Below are 20,682 nucleotides of genomic sequence, written 5' to 3' on the forward strand. Positions count from 1 at the left end.
GCAGCATGAAGACAGAAATACCAGGAACTCATTTCATTACTAATAAAATTTGGTAGTACTGTCACCTTTCAGACTGCATGAAAGTATCTGTTTGAGAAGATAATTCAAATCTTAAAGATAAATTTAAAAACAAACAAAAAACATACCAACTATACTATCAAAAAAAGCTCCACGCAGATGCCAATCATTTTTATCATTGAGGAAAGTGATCATGTGGGACAATAAAACATCATTGGCTTTCTGACGTCCAAAGAATACACACAGCCGTGTTATTCCATTTTCCATTAAGGTTTGTTTCACGATATTTTCAGGGTCACTTAGCAAAGTGACAACTTTCTGCTGGACCATTTCATGTAAGGCTTGGAGCTCTAAAAAAAAAAAAAAGGAAAAATACGATCAATTTTCTTTTCTCCAAACATATAGACCCAGTCTTTCTCACTCCTTGGAGAAAAGAGAATGATTACAGAAGCCACGAGAGAAAGTCTATAATTACTAAGTTTTTCCACTACTCAAAGCTCTGAAGGATAGTTGGGAAAATGAAATATAGATTGCAAAACATCCTAATAAGCAGATGCCACAGGCATGGTTACTATCTCACTAGTTAATAGCTCTACTTATAAGGCTCAAAGAAAAACTATGGGGAAGCACCAGAGGGAGATCATACTGCCCCAATGAGATCAACTTAATCAAGGACTTTAAATTACTGGACTGGTTCAGGATATAATCTGATGGTACAGGGCAATCCTTTGAGAAAGCATTTTTAAAGGTCGGTTAATTATATTTTAGAAAGCCAGAAAATACATTGCAAGTCCTGACAAGGCTTTACATGATCTAGCCACTGCCTTCTTCTCTGACCTTATCACCTACCTACCCTCCCCTTTTCATTTATTTATTTACTTAGCTGTTTGTCTTTTCCTTACTGAAACAATCTCAAGAGCAGGGATCTTTTCTGTCTTATTTACCACTATATCCCTAGTGCTTACAGCAAGCACACGAATTGCCTGATGCAAAGCTTATGTTTAGCAATTATCTGCCGACTAAAAGAATGAGGGCAGCCACTGTCAAGGGAAAAGGCAGTCTGAAAGGCACAATTCTATGTTCACATTAAGAAACACTTCAGATTAACTCCCCAAAAGTTTTAATGCCTAGCTTCATTATTTAAAAGGTCCAATTACATGGTTATAGGATGTAGGACAGTATTATTTTCTAAGTAACTCCGTGAAAAAAAGTGAGGATTTCCTTTCTGATACATCCTTCTATAAGTTTAAAATTATTCCAGTGTCTTCAACTCCAAATAATATTTGCTGCATGAAATGACCCATTCTAACAAGTAACTGAGACACTACAATTGTCTACAGCATAAAAATCTGAAAAGTAGACTTCTCTAGTTTTTCTGAACTAGAAACATCTTGAAATAGATCTAAGTACATTATTTGACTTCTAAATCTTTAACATAATAAACATTCATTAAAAGCCTGTTAAAAGCTGTGTGGATGTAGAGAAACTTGAGGCAGGGACTCTAACCTCACAGAATTTACCATCACATTGTTCCTTTACAGTAAAAGGTGTGGGTTCTGATACATAAATCATAGGTAGTATGAAAGAAACACAGTTTATGACTGAGGACACTCAAAATATACTCACATAAGGAGAAAAGGTTTAGATTCTTTGGCTATGGTGTTTCCAATGTTTTTTTCTTTTACCCTGTAAGAATTATATAATTCAGCTAGCTTTGCTGTTGACACAAACCAATTCTGGCTGAAAAACTACTGAGCTTAGAATCTGTGGTGACAAGTTGGTCATTTTCTGGCTATTTAACAATGTATAAGAGTAAAAGAGAACAGTCAGACAGCAGAATCCTTCCCTCTATAAATCTGGTATTCTTTCATTTTACATTAAAATTATAAGTGAGAGTTTGTTGCAAGTTCACATTATCATTCTAAATAACAGAAAATCTGGAAGAGAAAATCATACTACCTGTGTCATAATTTCCACTGGGATGTGTAACTTCATCTATTTCTTCACTATTTGGGTCATTTTCCATACTGAGATTTTTCAACTGTACTAATTCCAGGAATCTCAAAGCTGTTTCTGCCAGCAGAGCTATGTTTTCTATAAAAGGGAGAAAATTCATAATAATTATAATCATAAATGTGTGTAATACTTATAACTTTTCTTCCCTAAGTCTTAATACATATAAATATTAATCATAAGACTAAAGAAAAGCAGGACTTTTCAATTTAGCACTTAACCTAATCAGACTTTTAGTAACTAATCTCATAATCTACAACTATACCCAAACTACCTGTTTTAATAATAAATCATAAGCTTCTTTAAAAAATACAGAAATGTACAACATGATAATTATAGTTAACACTGCTGTATGGTATATATGAAAGTTATTGAAGTAAATCCTGAGTTCTCATCACAAGGGAAAAATTTTTTTTTCTTTTTTTCTTTTTATTATATCTATGTGAGATGATGGATGCTAACTAAACTTACTGCAGTAATCATTTCACAATATATTTAAGTCAAACCATTATGCTCTACACCTTAAAATCATACAGTGATGTATGTCAATTATATCTCAATAAAACTGGAAAAAAATACCAAATAGCCCAAAATATAGCACTCAAACATCTGAGGCAAAAAAAGCTGAATCCTTCCACAAAGACCGACCTTTTAAACAGTTTATCGGGTAAGAGATATGCAGTAGGCTAACAGAGAAACACATTTTCACATTAAAATCACAGATCAAGCTGGCCTTTGGAATAACACAGACCCTGGCTCAAACCTTGACCTTGGGGGCTTCCCTGGTGGCGCAGTAGTTAAGAATCCTCCTGCCAATGCAGGGGACACGGGTTTGAGCCCTGGTCCGGGAAGATCCCACATGCCGCAGAGCAACTAAGCCTGTGTGCCACAACTACTGAGCCTGCTCTAGAGCCCTCGAGCTACAACTACTGAAGCCCGTGCGCCTAGAGCCTGTGCTCCGCAACAAGAGAAGCCACCACAATAAAAAGCCCGTGTACCGCAACGAAGAGTAGTCCCCGCTCGCCGCAACTAGAGAAAGCCCGCCAGCAGCAACAAAGACCCAATGCAGCCAAAAATTAATTAATTAATTAATTTAAAAAAAAAAAAAAAAACCTTGACCTTGACACTTACTAGCTGGCTACTTAACCAATCTGAGTCTCAGTTTCCTCATACATAACTGAGTCACATCCACCTCAAAGAACCATTACCAAAGTGCATCAACCCTTATTGGACTGCTTTACAAGTGATACTCTGAGGTTCTTGGCGAACCAAAGTGCGAGACTGTTTGTCACACTCCTGCAGTGGTCTGTATCTTCTCCTTTCTCTCTGATCATCTGTTAAGACTATTTATACTCCTCACCACTGTGAAAGTATCTACTTCTAAGTTCTGCTATCACATTTGCTGTTAACTATATCTCCTCTTTGCTTATACTTTCCTCTTCCTTCCACTTTTATTTATTCCTGTGCCCCTATCCTTCTTCTCCTCCCACTTCCATGCTTCCTAATATACGACCACACCCGCAAAGACGGCACTCTTTTCCTTCTCAGCAGTGAGTAGCACTGAACATAAACTACCTTAATTTATTGATTCTAAGACTCACTTTTTCTTCACTTTTTAACATCTCTGAAATTGAGATGCATCCCACAATAACTGACATTTTTGAGTCTATTGAATACGGTGATTCCCTTCATCCTGGAGTCCCACGCCCCACTGCTGCCAGGTTCAACACTGCTCTGAGTAGAACAAAAATTTACCTCTAAAAAGCAAATTATTAATACCCTGCAATGCCTGCTCACCCTAAAGATGGGAGAATTCTACACCATCCCCTGATGGTTCTAGATGAATATCCCCACTTTAGTGAAAATATCTTTATTAGGAAAAATCTCTTACTTTCCTGGGCACCTCTCAAGTCTGAGCAGATCTATGTTTATCTCCCCATTTAAGTTCATAAACCACAACACACTTGTCAGTTCACTTTACACAAGAAACAAATCTAGACCAGCATCTCTGAATTTAAAAACAATGCTATAAAAGAAATTTTTTAATTGATTTTTAAACTTTTATAATTACTGACATGTGTGGTTTAATTACACTTAACCATACAAGTTCAAAGAGACTTCCTATTCTATCTAAAAAGGCAGCTTTATCATGCACTAAGCCATGGTTCACCATGGCTGGGTGGCATGGGGCACTGCAAGGTCCTGGCACTGACCCTGGGTTACCATGGACTCTTACCACTAAGACCCAGCACACCTGGGTAAAATAAAAGCAGGTGGCTTCAAAATCAAGGTCTAGACCAGCAGCTCTGAGAACTGAGAAAGAACTAGTCCGGATACACTTTGGTCGTGTCCCTTAGCCTCTCCCATTCCCAATTCCTCAGCTGGGAAATGAAGGCACTATAACATCTACTGCTCAAGGCTGTTCCAAGTGTCAGTTTCAAGAGATACACAGATCTTAAAATCTTAGAATCTAGAACCTATTTTAGAATCTCTATATCTTTTGCAACTAACCCTTGCAACCCTGAGCAGTATATACAAAGCAGATTTTTCAATAAACAGTAGCTATTGTTTTTATGCTGTGACTGCTAGAAATTGAATGTAAGTATGATAATATGGTACCTACACATCAGAACCTTACCTACTTACCACAATTGAGAAAAGACTAAGATACACTGGGCCAAAAGTACGTCATAATAGTCTAAAAAATACAGCTTGTTTTTTAAAAATCATAAGCTTTTCTTTCATTTAATTTTATCCAGTTCAATTACAGTTGATCCTTGAACAACACTCGAATTTTTTTTTCAAGAGTACATACTACAGTATAACACAATCCATGGTTGGTTGAATCCACAGATGTGCAACCATGGATAGAGGGCTAACTATAAATTATATGGGGGTTTTCAACTGTGTGGAGGGTCATCGTCCCTAACCTCCACGTTGTTCAAGGGTCAACTGTATTTCTATTTATCAAGTGAATTGTAAACATGCTTTGTTCCAAATGATAAACTTGGATATGTCTTAAAGAAATCCTGAATTTTCTAAGCCTAAAATTTACACCTATACAGCTATGGAAATCAGAAACCATAAATAAATAGGCAGATGGATAAATATTTTTAAAAATACGTATTTTTTAAAAAGCCAACAACCACCAATCACTTTGTGGATGTGCCTAGCCATAAAGACAGAGTCCAAAGACCATTTTTCACATTCCGTTAAAATAATGACAAGTAAATCATAAAATAATGAACTAACAAGCAAGTATCTTTCAAAAAACGAGACAATATCATCACCACACGTTATGTACTACTTACAAAGACTTCAGAATTCCTGATTTCCAACAGATTACATTTTAAAAATAAATGATGAAATTATGTAAATGTTTCAATGACATTTTCCATGCAGAAATAAGCATTCGAAATTAATTTGGGGAGCTAACAATATGACTCTGTATCACTTATTTTATGAGCGAGAATTACAAATAACACAGGTAAGTTTGTGATATAACACACTCACCTCATCACAAAGAAGCCACACTTCTTAAGCATCATAGTAACTGAAAGGACCTTAAAATTCAGTAACTTAACAAACAGGCTAGGTCCTTTCAACACCAAATTACCCAGCAAAATTAATCTTTTTCAACAGCAATAGACTGTTATATCCTAATACTGATATTCAAACAAATGTATTTGTTCAGAGAAACTTTATAAAGGCCTAAAGACACTAGATCAGAAGCACATACTTGTGAACATTAGTCTTACTCCAAATTAAATATAATACTCCCAGTAAAATCATAAGATTCTGATATTATATATTTTTCACTTAATAATTCTGATAACCTCAAAAATAAGGGTACACACAAAGCTTGAGTTCCAGGAACAGATCGGCTATAAATATTATTAAAATGTACACAAATAGTTCAAGGACCAAAGTTCACTCTTGGAATTCCCAAAGATATCAGAGAAACAAGAGGTATTATAGTCACTAACTTCAAAAATATGAGTGGTTATTACTTGGACAATAAGCTCTTACCAGCATAGGCTAGTCTAACAATAGTAGCATCATCCTGGGCTAAGTGGGCTATGCCTGGCAGAATATATTCCGGGTAGATGTTAACATCATTGCGAGGAACCTCTTTGACAAGAGCAAGAACTTTGGTCAACGTCCTCAAGGCTTCAGCCCTCACTCTAGGAACAGAGTCACTGCTGAAATGCAAAAGATACGGAGTAATACGATCCAAAAGAATTTCTACACTTAGTCTTGGGGCCAAATGGAGAATAAGTTCCAGAGCAGCAAGCTTGGAATCACAGTATTTAAGGGTCTGTAGGCAGGACGTTATAACTGACACCAAGATAACCAGCCCATTTTCCTTAGGCTCTCCTTCTGCTTTCTCTGGCAGATCATGGCCACAGAGATTGTGGATAATGTTGCCCAAATCCTTCCTTATAACCAGAATACGCTCATCTGCAGAAAGAAATGTTTCCTTGGCAAACTGGGCCATGTAGGGCTGAAGGAAAGTGTAAAATATTTCAGGAAAGGCATTGCCACGCTGCTGCTTTAAGTAATCTTCTGCCTCTAAACGTTTATCCGGTTCACGGTGAATCATCTGAGTTACCTATACCAAGGCAAGAAAGGGAGTGAAAAATAGATTTGAGAACAGCAAATTAAATCAGATGAAAGCTACAACGGCAACTTAACACATGATTTAAAGGATATTTGAGGTAATTCTGGCTCTTTCTAATCTTTATCTTTCAAACTACTTTCAGAACCTGACTACTGAGTAATATGTGACTCTACTACCATCCTATAAAGCAACAAGAAATCAAGTATTAACATACTCCAGATGGGCCAGACACATAAAGAGGATTAGCCTTAAAAATTAGTCAAATTCACTCCTTTCACAGTTAAGAAAAGGTAGGCCCAAATTCATAAAGTTACTTCGCCAACACAACATGATAAGGAGTGCCACGCCTACAACAGCCAGGTACGCCAACTCCTAATCCAGTGTACTGTTCACTGAACGTGAGCTAAACTGGCTTCCTCTGGAGCATCTGATTTCTTAATATTTGCCATTTGTAAGAGAAATCAAAACGCATGTTTCCCTACCTTACTAAAGAACATTTTAAATATACATAACCTTTCCGTGGCTCAGAGTCATCATCATATGCATCAGTTACTGTATTGACTGACTTAGAAAAGATCCCCTCAAACAGTACTGTGGATATACGGCTTACGTGACCTCCCACAGAATTCCTCACATCTGTTCTGCTATACTAATGTGTGATTCTACAGCTCCCCTTCCAGACCTGCCCTCAGGGTCAAGGGAGGTACACAAAGCTAGTTGCTTTTATATGAAATGCCCCTATACTGCTGTATTACATTCAAGTTGCTGTTCCCTGTCTCCTCATTTTAGATATTTATCCTCTTCATTTCTTACTAGCAAGCTCTACCCTGGACAATCTCTAACCCCCAAGCACCTCCTTACTCCCTTCCAAATCTGTCCAAAGCAGAGCTAAAGATTATAATGGAAAGATGTGTGCATGCGTGTGCACATGTGTCTGTGTGTATGTGTGTGTGTGTGTGTAATATAAAGTCAAATGAGCTCTGTGCCTAAGAAGGGGAAAAAAATTGTACACTTCTGCCTAACAAAGTAAAAACAATAGGCTGGTATATGAGTCTATGGGGTTTTACTGCTTGTCCCAAATTCAGAACATTCCAGAGAACTGACTAATGCAAAAGTGAGAAATATTTGTAGCATAGTTACCAATTCTCTGATACTGCAATCTTCAATTTTATTCAGCACCTGTTCAGGGAAAAACTGTCCATTTCTGTAAGCCAAAAGTTGAGAGAGATCAAATAGTGGCACACCTTCTGTAAAAAGCTCAGCTATCACGCAACCTGGAAAATAGCAGATGTAATTCCATTAAAAATGAAATGCAAGATATTAATACAGATCAAGAATTCAGAGAATTCATAAAACTCAAGATGCAAAACTCAAAGTAAACCGAATTAAAATGTTTAATGCAACATACAACTACAATCCAGCAAGACAGGAAAAACGTCTATTGCCTAATCATCAGTTTCTAAAAGTATGAAGTCAAAAAAGGCCTACTTAATTTTTCTCCTTCTTAAAAAAAATTAAATCAAATAAAATTACTTCCTTGTTCTATAACTGAAAACAAATATATTACACATGTTATATACACACATACATTCAGAGATACAAAGACAGATTAAAAGCCATAAGAAAGTGTTCTTTCAAAATGTGAATTTATAGATATTAAGTTCATAAGAAACTACTGAGAAGTCACATCTGACAACTCATTTATTCATCATTAAACAAAAAGTTATCAGGTGTTTACTACACACTAGACTCAGTGCATAAAACAGATAACTCTGCCCTCATGAAGCTTTCGGCCTAGGAAGAAAGAAATAAAGTAAACCAGTGAACAGACACACTTATAAAATGAGAAGAGCTAAGAAGTGTGGCTGTAAGATTAGAGAGGGAAAGAGAGATACCTTTCATTTTGCACTTACATAATCTTCAAACAAGGAATAAATAAAGCAACTACATTCCCAAAAAGACAAAGCAGTTTCACTGAATCAGTATATGACATGCATTTAACAAATCTTAAGGAGATCCTTGAACAACCTTAGTCACAGCCTTTGCATGTGTTGGTCCCTCTGCCTGGAATACTATACCCACAAGCACCCTCATGGCTTACACCTAAACTTCCTTTAGACCTTGAATCAAATGTCATCTTAGCAGTAAGGCATTTCTTGACTGCCCAGTTTAAAATTCCAAGCCCCCCCACTACAACTACCCCACACTCGTCATCTAACACATTCCCTTTCCCTGCTGTTTTTCTCCACATCACCAAATGCCACATTATATATTTTATGTATTTATTTCTTTATTGTCCATATACCCACTAGAATGCAGACTCCACAAGGGATTTTTGTCTATTTTGTCCACTGAAAAATCTCCAGCAACTACGACAGCTCCTGATACACAATAAACACTCAATAAATTTCTTAATTTCTATCCATACAGTGTCAAGTTTTAGAATAAAAAACTAAAATAGCTATTAAGAACACCTTAAGCAAGAAGGAAATAGAACTGAACAATACTATAAACCAGATCTAACAGACATCAAAGGAACACGCCATCTAACAACAGAGTACAAAATTCTTCTGAAGTACATGTGGAACACTCTCCAGATGAAACCATATGCTAGACCATAAAACAAGCTTCAATGAATTTAAAAGGACTGAAATCATACAAATTACATCCTTCAAACCCCAATGGAATGAAAAAAATCAGTAACAGAAGAAAATCTGAAAAATTAACAAATATGTAGAAATTAAACAACACACTCAAATAACCAATGATCAAAGGAAAATTAGAAAATACTCTGAGAGGAATGAAAACAAAAGCAACATACAAAAATGTATGGGACAACTAAAGCAGCATTTAGAGAAAATGTATAACTATAAACACCTATTTTATAAGAGCTCAAAACAATAACCTAGGGCTTCCCTGGTGGCGCAGTGGTTGAGAACCTGCCTGCCAACGCAGGGGACACAGGTTCGAGCCCTGGTCTGGCAAGATCCCACATGCCACGGAGCAACTAAGCCTGTGCGCCACAACTACTGAGCCTGTGCTCTAGAGCCTGCGAGCCACAAGTAGAGCCCGTGTGCTGCAACTACTGAAGCCCACACGCCTAGAGCCCGTGCTCCACAACACGAGAAGCCACCACAGTGAGAAGCCCACGCACCACAACAAAGAGTAGCCCTCGCTCACAGCAATTAGAGAAAGCCTGTGCGCAGCAACAAAGACCCAATGCAGCCAAAAATAAATAAATAAAATAAATAAATTTATTTTAAAAAAAACAATAATCTTAACCTTAAGAAGCAAACTAAAACCAAAGCAAAAACAAAGAAAGGAACAATAGATATTGGGGTGAAAATTTATGAAATAGAGAATAAAATACAACAGAGAACATCAACAAAACCAAAAGTTGGTGCTTTGAAAAGCTCAACAGAATTGACAAGCTTTTCTAAGAAGAGAGATGACTCAAACTATGAAAATCAGGTATGAAAAAGGGGGCATTACTACAAACATCACAGAAATGAAAAGAATTATAAGGGAATACTTTAAACAAATGTATGCCAAAAAACAGATAAACTAAATGAAATGGAAAGATTCCTAGAAAGATAAAGATTACCAAAGGTGACTTAAAAAGAAAGAAAATCTGAATAGACCTTTTAAAGAGACTGAATTAGTAATGAAAAACTTCGCACAAAGAAAAACCTAAGCCAACATGGCTTAAGAGGTGAATTCTGTCAAACATTAAAATAATTAACACCCATCCTTGACAAATTCCAAAAACAAAAGAGGAGGAACACTTCCCAAGTCATTCTATGAGGCCAATATTACCCTAGTAGCAAACCAGACAAAGACATCACAAGTAAAGCAAACTACAGACCAATCCCTGATGAATATAGATAAAAATCCTCCAAAAAATATTAGCAAACTGTGTGCAGGAATTAAAGAGTCCATACCAATAATAATAAATAAATGAGGGGAAAGACAGAACACTTGAGCACACAAGAATACTGAGGGCCTACTGGTAAATGTGGAGGTAGTGCTGGAGTTGGAAGGTCATCATTTTGCAACCATCATAGTAAAGATCAGATCAGGCAAGAATGATCAACAGACACCAGATCAAAGAGGAAACAGTGATGGCTGGCAGGATATTTGCATGGTCTTAAAGTTTCTTCCCACAGGTTGCTTATTAGTTGCAAGGGATTAAAAAAACAAAAAGTAACTACAGAGGGGAGAAATTGGGCAAGAACTTGACCACGTGATCAAAATTAACATCACCAACCGACACCATTTGCCCCCAGATACGATACTGTGAAGACATCATCACCTACACAGTATTCCTACTGAGAATGAATAACCTGAATCTAATCACAAGGAAACAGAGGATACATACAAAATGAGGACCATTCTATTGAAAAAGAAAGAGGTGAGGTCAAGCACGTACACACAGTGCAGGTAAAAGCTGGTGAAAACTAAATAAGGTGTAAGTCTAGTTACCAGTAATGCACCAATGTCAACTCCTGATTCTGATATGGTACTACAGTCATATAAGATGTCACTGGGGGTAGCTGTGTGAAGGGTTCTTCATCATTTTTGCAACTTACTATGAGTCTATTATTTTAAATAAAGAGTATAAAAATAATTTTTAAAAATTTAAGGGGAGAGGTATTCTTCAAAAAATGTCAATGTCATAATGACAAAGAAAGACTGTGAAAATGTTCCAGATTAAAGGAAGCTAAAGAGACATGACAACTAAATGCAATACCTGACCCTAGACTGGGTCGTGTCCTGGAGGAGGAAAAATGCTATAAAGGTCGTTACTGGGTCAAATACAAAATTAGAATAAAAAGTGTAAATAATTGTATCAATGTTAAATTCACTGCAGTTGGTAACTGCAACATACAGTTACATAAACTTTATGTAAGAGACTACTGGGGTCTTAGGAAATACTAAAGTACTTGGGGCAAAGGGCCGTGGAGGGGTGGGGAGTGGGGAGGAAGGGTGGGGAGTGTGGGGTACGGAGTGCAGAGAAAAGGTATAAGTGATAAAGCAATTGGAACAAGATGTTAACAACAGGTGAATCTGGGTAAAGGATTTATGGGTGTTCTATGTACTATTTTTATTTTTGCAAGTTTTTAAGTTTGAAATTATTTCCAAATACTGTAAAAATAAAGAACATTTATTTACAACTAAATGGAGATTGTTTACAGACTGAACTACATCCCTCACCACCCCCCTAAATTCCTGTGTTGAAGCCCTAACACCTTAGAATGTGACTATTTGGATACAGAGCCTTTAAAGAGGTAATTAAGGTTAAATGAGGTCATAAAGGTGGGGCCCTAATCCATTATGACTGGTGTCCTTATAAGAGGAAGGAACACCAGGGGAAAAGTGGCCACCTGGAACTCAAGGAGCGAGGGTTCAAGAGAAACCAACCCTGCTGGCACCTTGATCTTAGACTTCCAGGCTCTGAGGGAACTTTCCAGAACTGAGGGAAAATAAATTTTTGTTTAAGCTACCCAGTCTGGAGTATTTTGTCATGTCACCCCTAGCAAACTAATACAGAGGTAAATATAGGATTTTTTTTTCTTGCAACTTTTTTTTTTTTAATTTTTTGGATGCGTCACGCACCACGCAGGATCTTATTTCCCTGACCAGGGATGGAACCCATGCTCCCTGCAGTGGAAGCTCAGAGTCTTAACCATTGGACCGCCGGGGAAGTTCCCTTTCCAGCAACTTTTAAAATGGTATTCTTGAAGAGGTGTTACGGGTGGTATTTCTCTATAGAACAATTTGTTCAAGTTGCCTTTATCATCACTGAGTCCTTCTTTATCATTCAGATCTCAGATCAATGTCACCTTCAAGGGAGGCCTTCATTTTATCTACCAGCCCTTGTCATCCACTTAGAAACCATAGCACTTCATCACAGCACTTATCACTAATGAAAATTAACTTTCTTATTTACTTTTTTATTCTCTCTCCCTGCCCACACTTAGAATGCAAGCTCCATGAGTGCAGAAACTCTACCAGTATTGTTCACAGCTGCGTTCCCAACACCTACACAACAGTGCCTTACACATAATAGGCACTCAAATACTTGTCAAGTGAATGAATGAAAGATCTCCAGCAAACAAGGCTCTGCCCATATATGTGACCAGAGACACAGAATATATACACTTCTCCCAAACTAGCAGCCAGGAACCATGGATAGGTCTTAAGATGGGGAAAATTAACATTCAAACCCAGAGAGCCTAACATTCAAACCCAAAGAGCCTAAATCAAATCTTAGGAGCAGTGGGAGGTGAACAGATCCCACCCACCCCTTTCAAAGAAATGAAATCTTCAGCCAAAACAACGTAGAGCTCTTTAGTCTGGAAAACAAATGCTGAGTAAGAATTCTGTTGAACTTCACAAAACTATAATGACTATAATGCACACAGAAAGGATAAATATAAACTCTTCATCAATCCCTGAAATTTTAAAACTATAACAAACTTCCAGTTATAAAATAAATAAGTCATGGAGATGGAATGCAGAGCAAGGTGACTATAGTTGCTAAGAGGGTAGATTTCAAAAGTTCTCACCCACAAGAAAAAAAAAATTTTTTAACTACATATGGTGACAGATGTTAACTGCACTTGTGGTGATCATTTCCCAGCACATACAAATACCAAATCATTATGTTGTACACCTGAAACTAATGTTATATGTCAATTATACCTCAATTTTATTTAAAAAAAAAGCTATAAAATGATCCGCTGAAGCTAGAAAGTGATCACATTTCTAAGCTGGAAGAGTCCTATTTACATAACAGTAAGTTTAAAAGGTAAAAATAGTTCAAGAAAAATTTAGATAAATTCACTGATCAGGTTGGGACTTTGATGGATTACATTTCTAATCTTGTTATATTTACAACGCAGAGGCTACCCCACCTCATCAAAAATACCCTCCCTCAGTATTACCTTGGGACATAGACTAGTGAGCTGAACAGACCAACAGAGAGAGGTACAATCCTGTTTAACAAAGCTCATTTGTTCCCCTAGATGAAATACATTTCTTCATTAATTATGTCACTTTTCCTAAATAATCTAAAATACAACTCAATTTATGTTTTCCTTGTAGGAAACCTACAGGTGAGAAAAAGATTAAAGCCAACCTTTGCAAAATTTACAAAAAATGGCAGTGATGCTAGAGTTCATATGGTATTCCTCAGGATACCACCCTCAGCCCACTTCTCCTCCAGAAATTCATAGATAGCCTACAATCCATGACCAAGCTTCATGTGGTCTGTGTATGTAATGTATATGAACGTATGGTACTTTTTTCCAAAGAAGGAGGTCACTGGTTTCATCAAAGTCTTTAAGGGGAGACAAAAACACTTAAGAATCACTTCTCCACAAACTCCCTGACTATAAACGCATTCCCTTGGCTACAGTAACTACTACCTATTTCCTGATAACTACCAAATCTCCATCTCCACCCCACATCTCTATGTACCAAACCTTTGTAACAACTGCCTGTCACACATTTTCTCCTGCATATCCCCTGACACCTTCCACTCAACATCTAACACAGACCTCAGCATCTTCCCACCCCCTATCTGTTCCTCCTCGTGTGTCTCCTAGCTCAGTGACTGGTATCACAATCCCCCTGGTTTCCCAAGCCGGGGTAATAGGAGTGTTCTTGATCCTCCAATCAGTCAACAAATCCTAACAATTCTACCCACTAATTATCTCTTAAGCATTACTTTTCTCCACTCCTTCTCCAACTGTCACAACTTGAAGCCGGTCAGGACCATGTCTTACCTGAATTGTGGCAGCTGACTACTAACTGGCTTTCCCATCTCCTGCTACAGTCAGTGTTTTGTCTAAAACACGTATCTGATAATGTCCCTGTAGACTAGCACAGGCATACCAGACCCCTTCTGATCTGGGCCTTGCTTACCTCACACCCTACGTTCCAGATGTACTAAAGTACTTAAAGTCCCCTAATAAATCAATGCATCATGCTCTGGTCTTCAAGTCTTCATATAAGCAACACCCTCTGTCTGAAACAAACTACCCTTCCCATAGCTAGCTCCCAATCACCTTTCAGGTCTCAGTTTAAATACCTTCCTTCCAATAGAGATGCCTTTCCTGATCCTGCCACTCTACCCATCACCACCACAGAGATTCATTTAAGTATCCATACGTTCCTGTAACAGCAGCCTAAGTTTATCACCACCACAGCAAACCACAGTGCACTGAAATGTCTTTTTTCAGTATCATATCTCTCTCCCCATTAAAGTGTAAGCACCTTGAAAAGAGAAACATAATTACCCATCTATGTCTCTAGCACTTAAGACAGTGCCTGACATATACAGAAGAAAGAATTCAAATATTCCTTAAACATCTGAATGAGTAGACCACTTTCTGGATTTTCTAGGTACTGAAACACGTCCAGTGAAAGAATACTGCATCTATCTGAAAAGTGTAGGAGGATTTACCAAAACAATTAATTTTCTATGTTCAAGAGTTAAAGTAAATGCACACTCCCACCCTAGCAAAGTTGACCAACTCACATACCTGCTGAAAAGATATCCATTGCTCGCTTCAACTCTCCTCTTGTTCTCTGATTGCTATTTAAGTCTACAAGTGGAGTTGAAGGATCTCTCATATATTCTAACTCAGTGGCAAACAATCCACCATCAACAAAACGTTCAGGAGCAATATAACAAGTTCTCCTCCGTGAAGTGTCAAAAAAATAGTTGAAATCTGCTGGGTTGTCCTCTGGAAGATAAGTGGGTTTAAAACTGGCAAAATCAGTTAGAAGGACCCAATTCCAACTGGTGACCATCACATTCTCAGTCTTGATGTCCCCATGACGGACTCCAGATTTGTGTGCTTGGTCCACAGCTGTGAGGATCTGGAAAGCGATCCAGCGCTTCTCAATGTTATTTAAGAACGGACGGGTGCTGATGCGATCGTAGAGGTTGTCTCGCACATACTGCCTGAAGAGCATGGCTGCCTTCTCAGATGCTTTTTCTGCTGCTTTCTGGAAAGGCAGGCAGTTCTGTGCAGAATGAAGCCTGATTTTCAGTTCCTCAAGCTCTTGTTTATAGCTGGTTAGAGGCAACGTGGGATCCTGAATTGCAAAGACCTTCACAACCACCAGGCCTTCTCGGTGTTTCGCTCGAGCAACTTTAAAGAACCGAGTACTCCCCAGACTCTTATCATATTCAAAGTCATGGATGTCTGAGAAATAACTCTCCACAGAAAGGATCTGGGAGGGAGCAATGCCGGCAAGCTGGTTTCCCATAATGGCAGCAAGCACCTCAGTAAGTTAGGATACAACACCTATTTTAAAAAAAAAAAAAAAAAGGAAGGAAAAAGAAAAGAACAAGCAATGAAACACCATTATTTGTGTGGCCTCTTCCTGTAAGATAGATATACCTATTTCTCTTCCACCGAGAGCACTGTACTTAGCCTTCTGGGCAGCTTCTAAATTTCAGACATATTTATCTTAAAAGATCTTGTTATTTTATATTGTCCTTTCCAGGAGCTGACTTATATGTAAATAGGCCCCATCACTATTAAGCTGAAAATGTTAGAATGTGTATTTTATGATATTTAAATTTAAAACTTAATGAGCCTTTACTAATGTGTTCAGTATTATGCTGGGGCTATAAGAGTTACAAAAGTACTATATGACACAGTCTTTGTCCAAGAAGAACCTTTAGTCTTGAATAGAAAACCCAAACATATTAAAAACTTAAATCTAACTAAGAATCGCCTGATACAAATAGGTCGGGCTAAAAAAATCCAAACAATCGGCATATCCTGAGCCCGCCCAGCCTAATTCCAGTGTGCCTTCCCACTCAGCTAACAGAAGGCACAGAGTCGTTTGGTTTGTCATAACGACAAGGAAGAACCCCTGGTAGGGATGCTAAAAAAAGTAAACCAAAACACCGACTTGCCAAACACAGCCCAGGGTTCTCCTAGCTCAGATTTTGCAGGAAATGAAAACACACATGTACACACGGCCGTGCACACGTGCAAACATTTACCCTGGGGGACTCTGGGAAGTGTCACAAGCCGATCGCTCGCTCACACGGAGGTCATGGCAGGTCACTTCAGGGTCTGGGCGGGGAAGGGAGTCAGCAGTCCGGCGAGTCTTCTCTACGAGGGGTCCTCCTTTAAAGAGGGGGGAAGGGGATCCTGCAGGAGGGATGCAGAGGAGTCCCAGTCTCCAGGACCCCGGCGGTCCGCGGGGGAGACGCGGGAAGCTCTCGGGGCCGCAGCAGACACCGAGCCACGCTGAGGTGATCCCAGACCCCAGGGAGTCGCCCGCCAGCCCCCTCCTCCGCCCCGCCGGCCACGCGTTCCCGGGCCTCGCCTTCCTCTCGCGCAGGCCTGGACCCTCGAGACCCTCTGACTCCTTGAGGACCTCCTCACCCGCGGGAGGTGGAACCCGGGAGACAGGTAGGCAGCGAGGTCCAGTGAAACTCCGCTTCTCCAGCGGCTGCAGACGCTGCAAACGCTGAACACCCGGGAAAACTGCCGGCTCTGACCCCACTTCCTGTCGCGGAGAGGAAGTGACGGCTTGAGGAGGAGCGCGAGTCCGGGGCTGGTTGCTAGGAAACGAGGGAGGGGCGTGGCCTCGCTTCCTGAGCCTGGAAGAAGAAAACAAGATGCCCTGACAGCAGTCTGTTCCCCATCCAGGTCTTCTACCCAATCCCTAAACTCTGAGGCTTTCTGACATTCCCCAGGACCTGTTCAGATGCCCTTCACCCAAGTACACCAGAGCAGAGTCCTTTAAGAGGATTCACAGGCTTAGGAAAGTTAATATATCCCAAGTTGAATTTTTTTTTTTTTTTTAAATTATTTATTTATTTATTTATTTATGGCTGTGTTGGGTCTTCGTTTCTGTGCGAGGGCTTTCTCTAGTTGCGGCAAGTGGGGGCCACTCTTCATCGCAGTGCGCGGGCCTCTCACTATCGTGGCCTCTCTTGTTGCGGAGCACAGCCTCCAGACGCGCAGGCTCAGCAATTGTGGCTCACGGGCCTAGTCGCTCCGCGGCATGTGGGATCTTCCCAGACCAGGGCTCGAACCCGTGTCTCCCGCATTGGCAGGCAGATTCTCAACCACTGCGCCACCAGGGAAGCCCCCAAGTTGAATTTTTTAAGAGATTTATAGAGATATAATTTACAAACTACAAAGCTCACCTGTTTGAAATACACAAATCAATGGATTTATATATATATATATATTTTTTTTACAGAATTGTGCAATCATACCTATAATCTAACTTTAGAACATCTTCCTGACCCTCAAAATGAAACCCTGTAACTATTAGCAGTCACTCCCCATTCTGCCCATTGTTTCTCCCCATCCCAGCCCTAGGCAACCACTAATTTACTTTCTGTTTCTTGCCTATTCTGGACATTTTGTGTATATGGTATACAACATGTGGGTCTTTGTGACTGACTTCTTTCACTTCATGTGTTTTTGAGGATTATCCCTGTTGTAGCTTGTATTTCATTTCCTTTTATTGCCAAATATTCTATTGCATGAATATTTCACATTTTGTTTACCATTCACTAGTTGATAGACATCTGGGTTGTTTCCACTTTTTTGGTTATTACAAATAATGCTGCTATGGACATTCGTGCATAAGGCTTTTTGTGATCATATGTTTTCACTTCTCTTGAGTAAACACCTAGGAGTGGAAGTGAAACGGAGCAGGACCCTATGGTCCTTCCCAGCCATGTCCTCTGCCTGCCTTTTGTCTGTGGAAAAACTTTAGCCAAAGAATAAGTTTAATCAGAGAAGTGAGAAAATGCAGAAACAAAGGAAAACAGTTCAACAAGACTAAATAATAATAGTTTAGTCATTAAGCATAGTCAAGGACCTTTAGCTCCTCCTCAAGTGCTATAGATAATATTCTGAGCCATATCCTGTGAGCTGTCTTGTAGATGCTGAAACCCCCACCAGGTGGAAGAAGTTAACTACATGATGACCAGGCTGTAGCCACGACATAAGCTGCCACAATTCCAAGAACTGGCCTCAAGGAACTGGGAACAAACCAACCCTAGAACTGAAGATGAATTGTACTTAAAGCAATCAAGATGACACTGGTCAGACCACCACATGACCAATTTCAAGGTGACTGTCAGAGCTGACAGTGCTGTTCTGCATGTAGCCCCCTCCTTCTGTCTATAAAAGCTCTTGCCCCCTGATTGTCATGGCGGGAGTCGGCCTTTGGACAGAAGTCCGCCCTCACCCCCCAGTTGCTGGCATCCAAAATAAAGCAAACTTTCCTTTCCACCAATATTGGCTTTTGAGTGGCGAGCAGCCAGACCCCACTTTCAGTTACAGAAGTGTGGAGTCACATGGTAACTCTATGTTTAACGTATTGAGAAACTGCCAAACTATTTTCCAAAGTTGCTGCATCATTTTACATTCCTACCAGCAATGTATAAGGGTTCCAACTTCTCTACATCTTCACTGACACATGTTATTATTTATCTTTTTTATTATGGCCATCCTACTAGGTGTGAAGTAGTATTTCATGTGGGTTTTATTTGCATTTTCTTAATAACTAATGATGTTGAGTATCTTTTCATGTGCTTACTGGCCATTCTTATATCTTCTTTGGAGTAATGTCTATTCAAACCCTTTGCCCATTTTTTTAATCTGGTTGTCTTTTTATTATTGAGTTTTAAGATCTCTTTATATATTATGGATACAAGTCCCTTATCAGATTTGCAAATAGTTTTTCTCTATGCTGTCTTTTTCTTTTATATTGGTGTCCTTTGAAGCACAAAATGTTTTAATCCAGAGCTGAATTTTTTTTTATTATCCCAGCAACTTCCTCTCCTCCATTCTTCCCCATTTCAGTAGGCAGCACTACTACCCACTGGGTTCCTCAAACTACAGATTTGGAATTCCTTAGGTCATTCTTGACATTTTTCTACTCTTTCCCTCTTTCACCCACCCCATTCAATAATCACCTGCTCTTGCTGATTCCACCTCCAAAATATGCTTTGAAGCCACCCACTGCTATCTCTCCAGGGCCTAAGCCAAACCACCACTATTCTTATGATGTCTGGATTTTGAAATCCACTACTCAGAAAAGGCATTCTGCACCCACAATATTATTTTTTATACTCCTTCCATGATTTCTTCTGGGTCTTTTTGTATTTTTAAACTTCTGAAGTATGGACCCAACTTTATTTTTTCTCTAGAGGGATACTGTAATATCAAAACATGTTAACACGTAATCCATTTTTCCTCCAGTTATTTGAAATGACTATTTACCATATACAAGTTTCCTATATATAGTGAGTCTTCTGATGAACTTTCTCTTCTGTCCATTGAGTTGCCATTTAATTCATCTGGGAGTACTGTTTTAATCACTACAAAATTGTTTCAACATCTAACATGGCTACTATTCCAGTAATCTTTTTTAGAATACAGCTACAGTTATAAGACATCCATGCTTACATCCTTCCAGATTCTCCCCCCTTGTTTTTAGACTGAAGTTAGAAATCTTTAGTTTGGCCTACAAGACCCTGCATGATCTGACCCCTGCCCACCCTGCCAAAATCTGCTCATCTTTCAAGTTCCAGATTAAGTGCCAGCGCTTCAGGAAGGCCTTCCCTAAAACCACCCCCTGCCCGTTATATAATAATCTCATGGACCCTAAACTTTTTCTTCATAGCACTTATCATTGAAATCATTTCATTTTAGAGGGTAACTATGTGCTTAATGTCTGTTTTCCTACCAGACCATAAACTCCATGAGTTCAGTGATTTTGTAATTCTTATTCACCAGGATATTTTCAACACCTAGGACAGTATCTGACACATGGTAGGCATTCAGTAGATACTTGTTGAATAAATAGATGTGGCCTTGTCAGATATGTTACCATTAACGACAAGATCATGAGTCCCAGGATGAGGAATGTCTAAAATACATATGAGAATTAGTACAAATATTACTCAGCCATTAAAAAAAAATGAAATAATGCCATTTGCAGCAAGATGGATGGACCTAGAGAATATT

General features: G+C 39.0%; 1 protein-coding gene across 6 annotated transcripts in view; it reads right to left on the minus strand.

Moving 5' to 3' along the window:
- Positions 1–17,197, minus strand: part of PIK3R4 (phosphoinositide-3-kinase regulatory subunit 4) — a 73,753-nt gene extending 56,556 nt beyond the window's left edge. For 4 of the 6 annotated variants that reach the window (XR_005019703.1, XM_036850564.1, XM_036850567.1 and 1 more), the window contains exons 1-6: positions 16,683–17,185; positions 15,202–15,972; positions 7,793–7,926; positions 6,061–6,643; positions 1,978–2,112; positions 147–368 (exon numbers count right to left, since the gene is read on the minus strand). Coding sequence is in view for 5 of the 6 variants with exons in the window: in XM_036850564.1 (XP_036706459.1) it covers positions 147–368; positions 1,978–2,112; positions 6,061–6,643; positions 7,793–7,926; positions 15,202–15,934 (1,807 nt within the window). In the remaining variant the exon portion in view is untranslated. Of the gene's footprint in view, positions 1–146; positions 369–1,977; positions 2,113–6,060; positions 6,644–7,792; positions 7,927–15,201; positions 15,973–16,682 lie in introns of all 6 variants that reach the window. The other 2 variants (XM_036850565.1, XM_036850566.1) reach the window with 2 other exon arrangements.
- Between the last annotated feature and the right edge of the window lie 3,485 nt (positions 17,198–20,682).

This window comes from Balaenoptera musculus, chromosome 4, assembly GCF_009873245.2.
Source record: "Balaenoptera musculus isolate JJ_BM4_2016_0621 chromosome 4, mBalMus1.pri.v3, whole genome shotgun sequence".
Classification (NCBI taxonomy): Eukaryota; Metazoa; Chordata; class Mammalia; order Artiodactyla; family Balaenopteridae; genus Balaenoptera; species Balaenoptera musculus.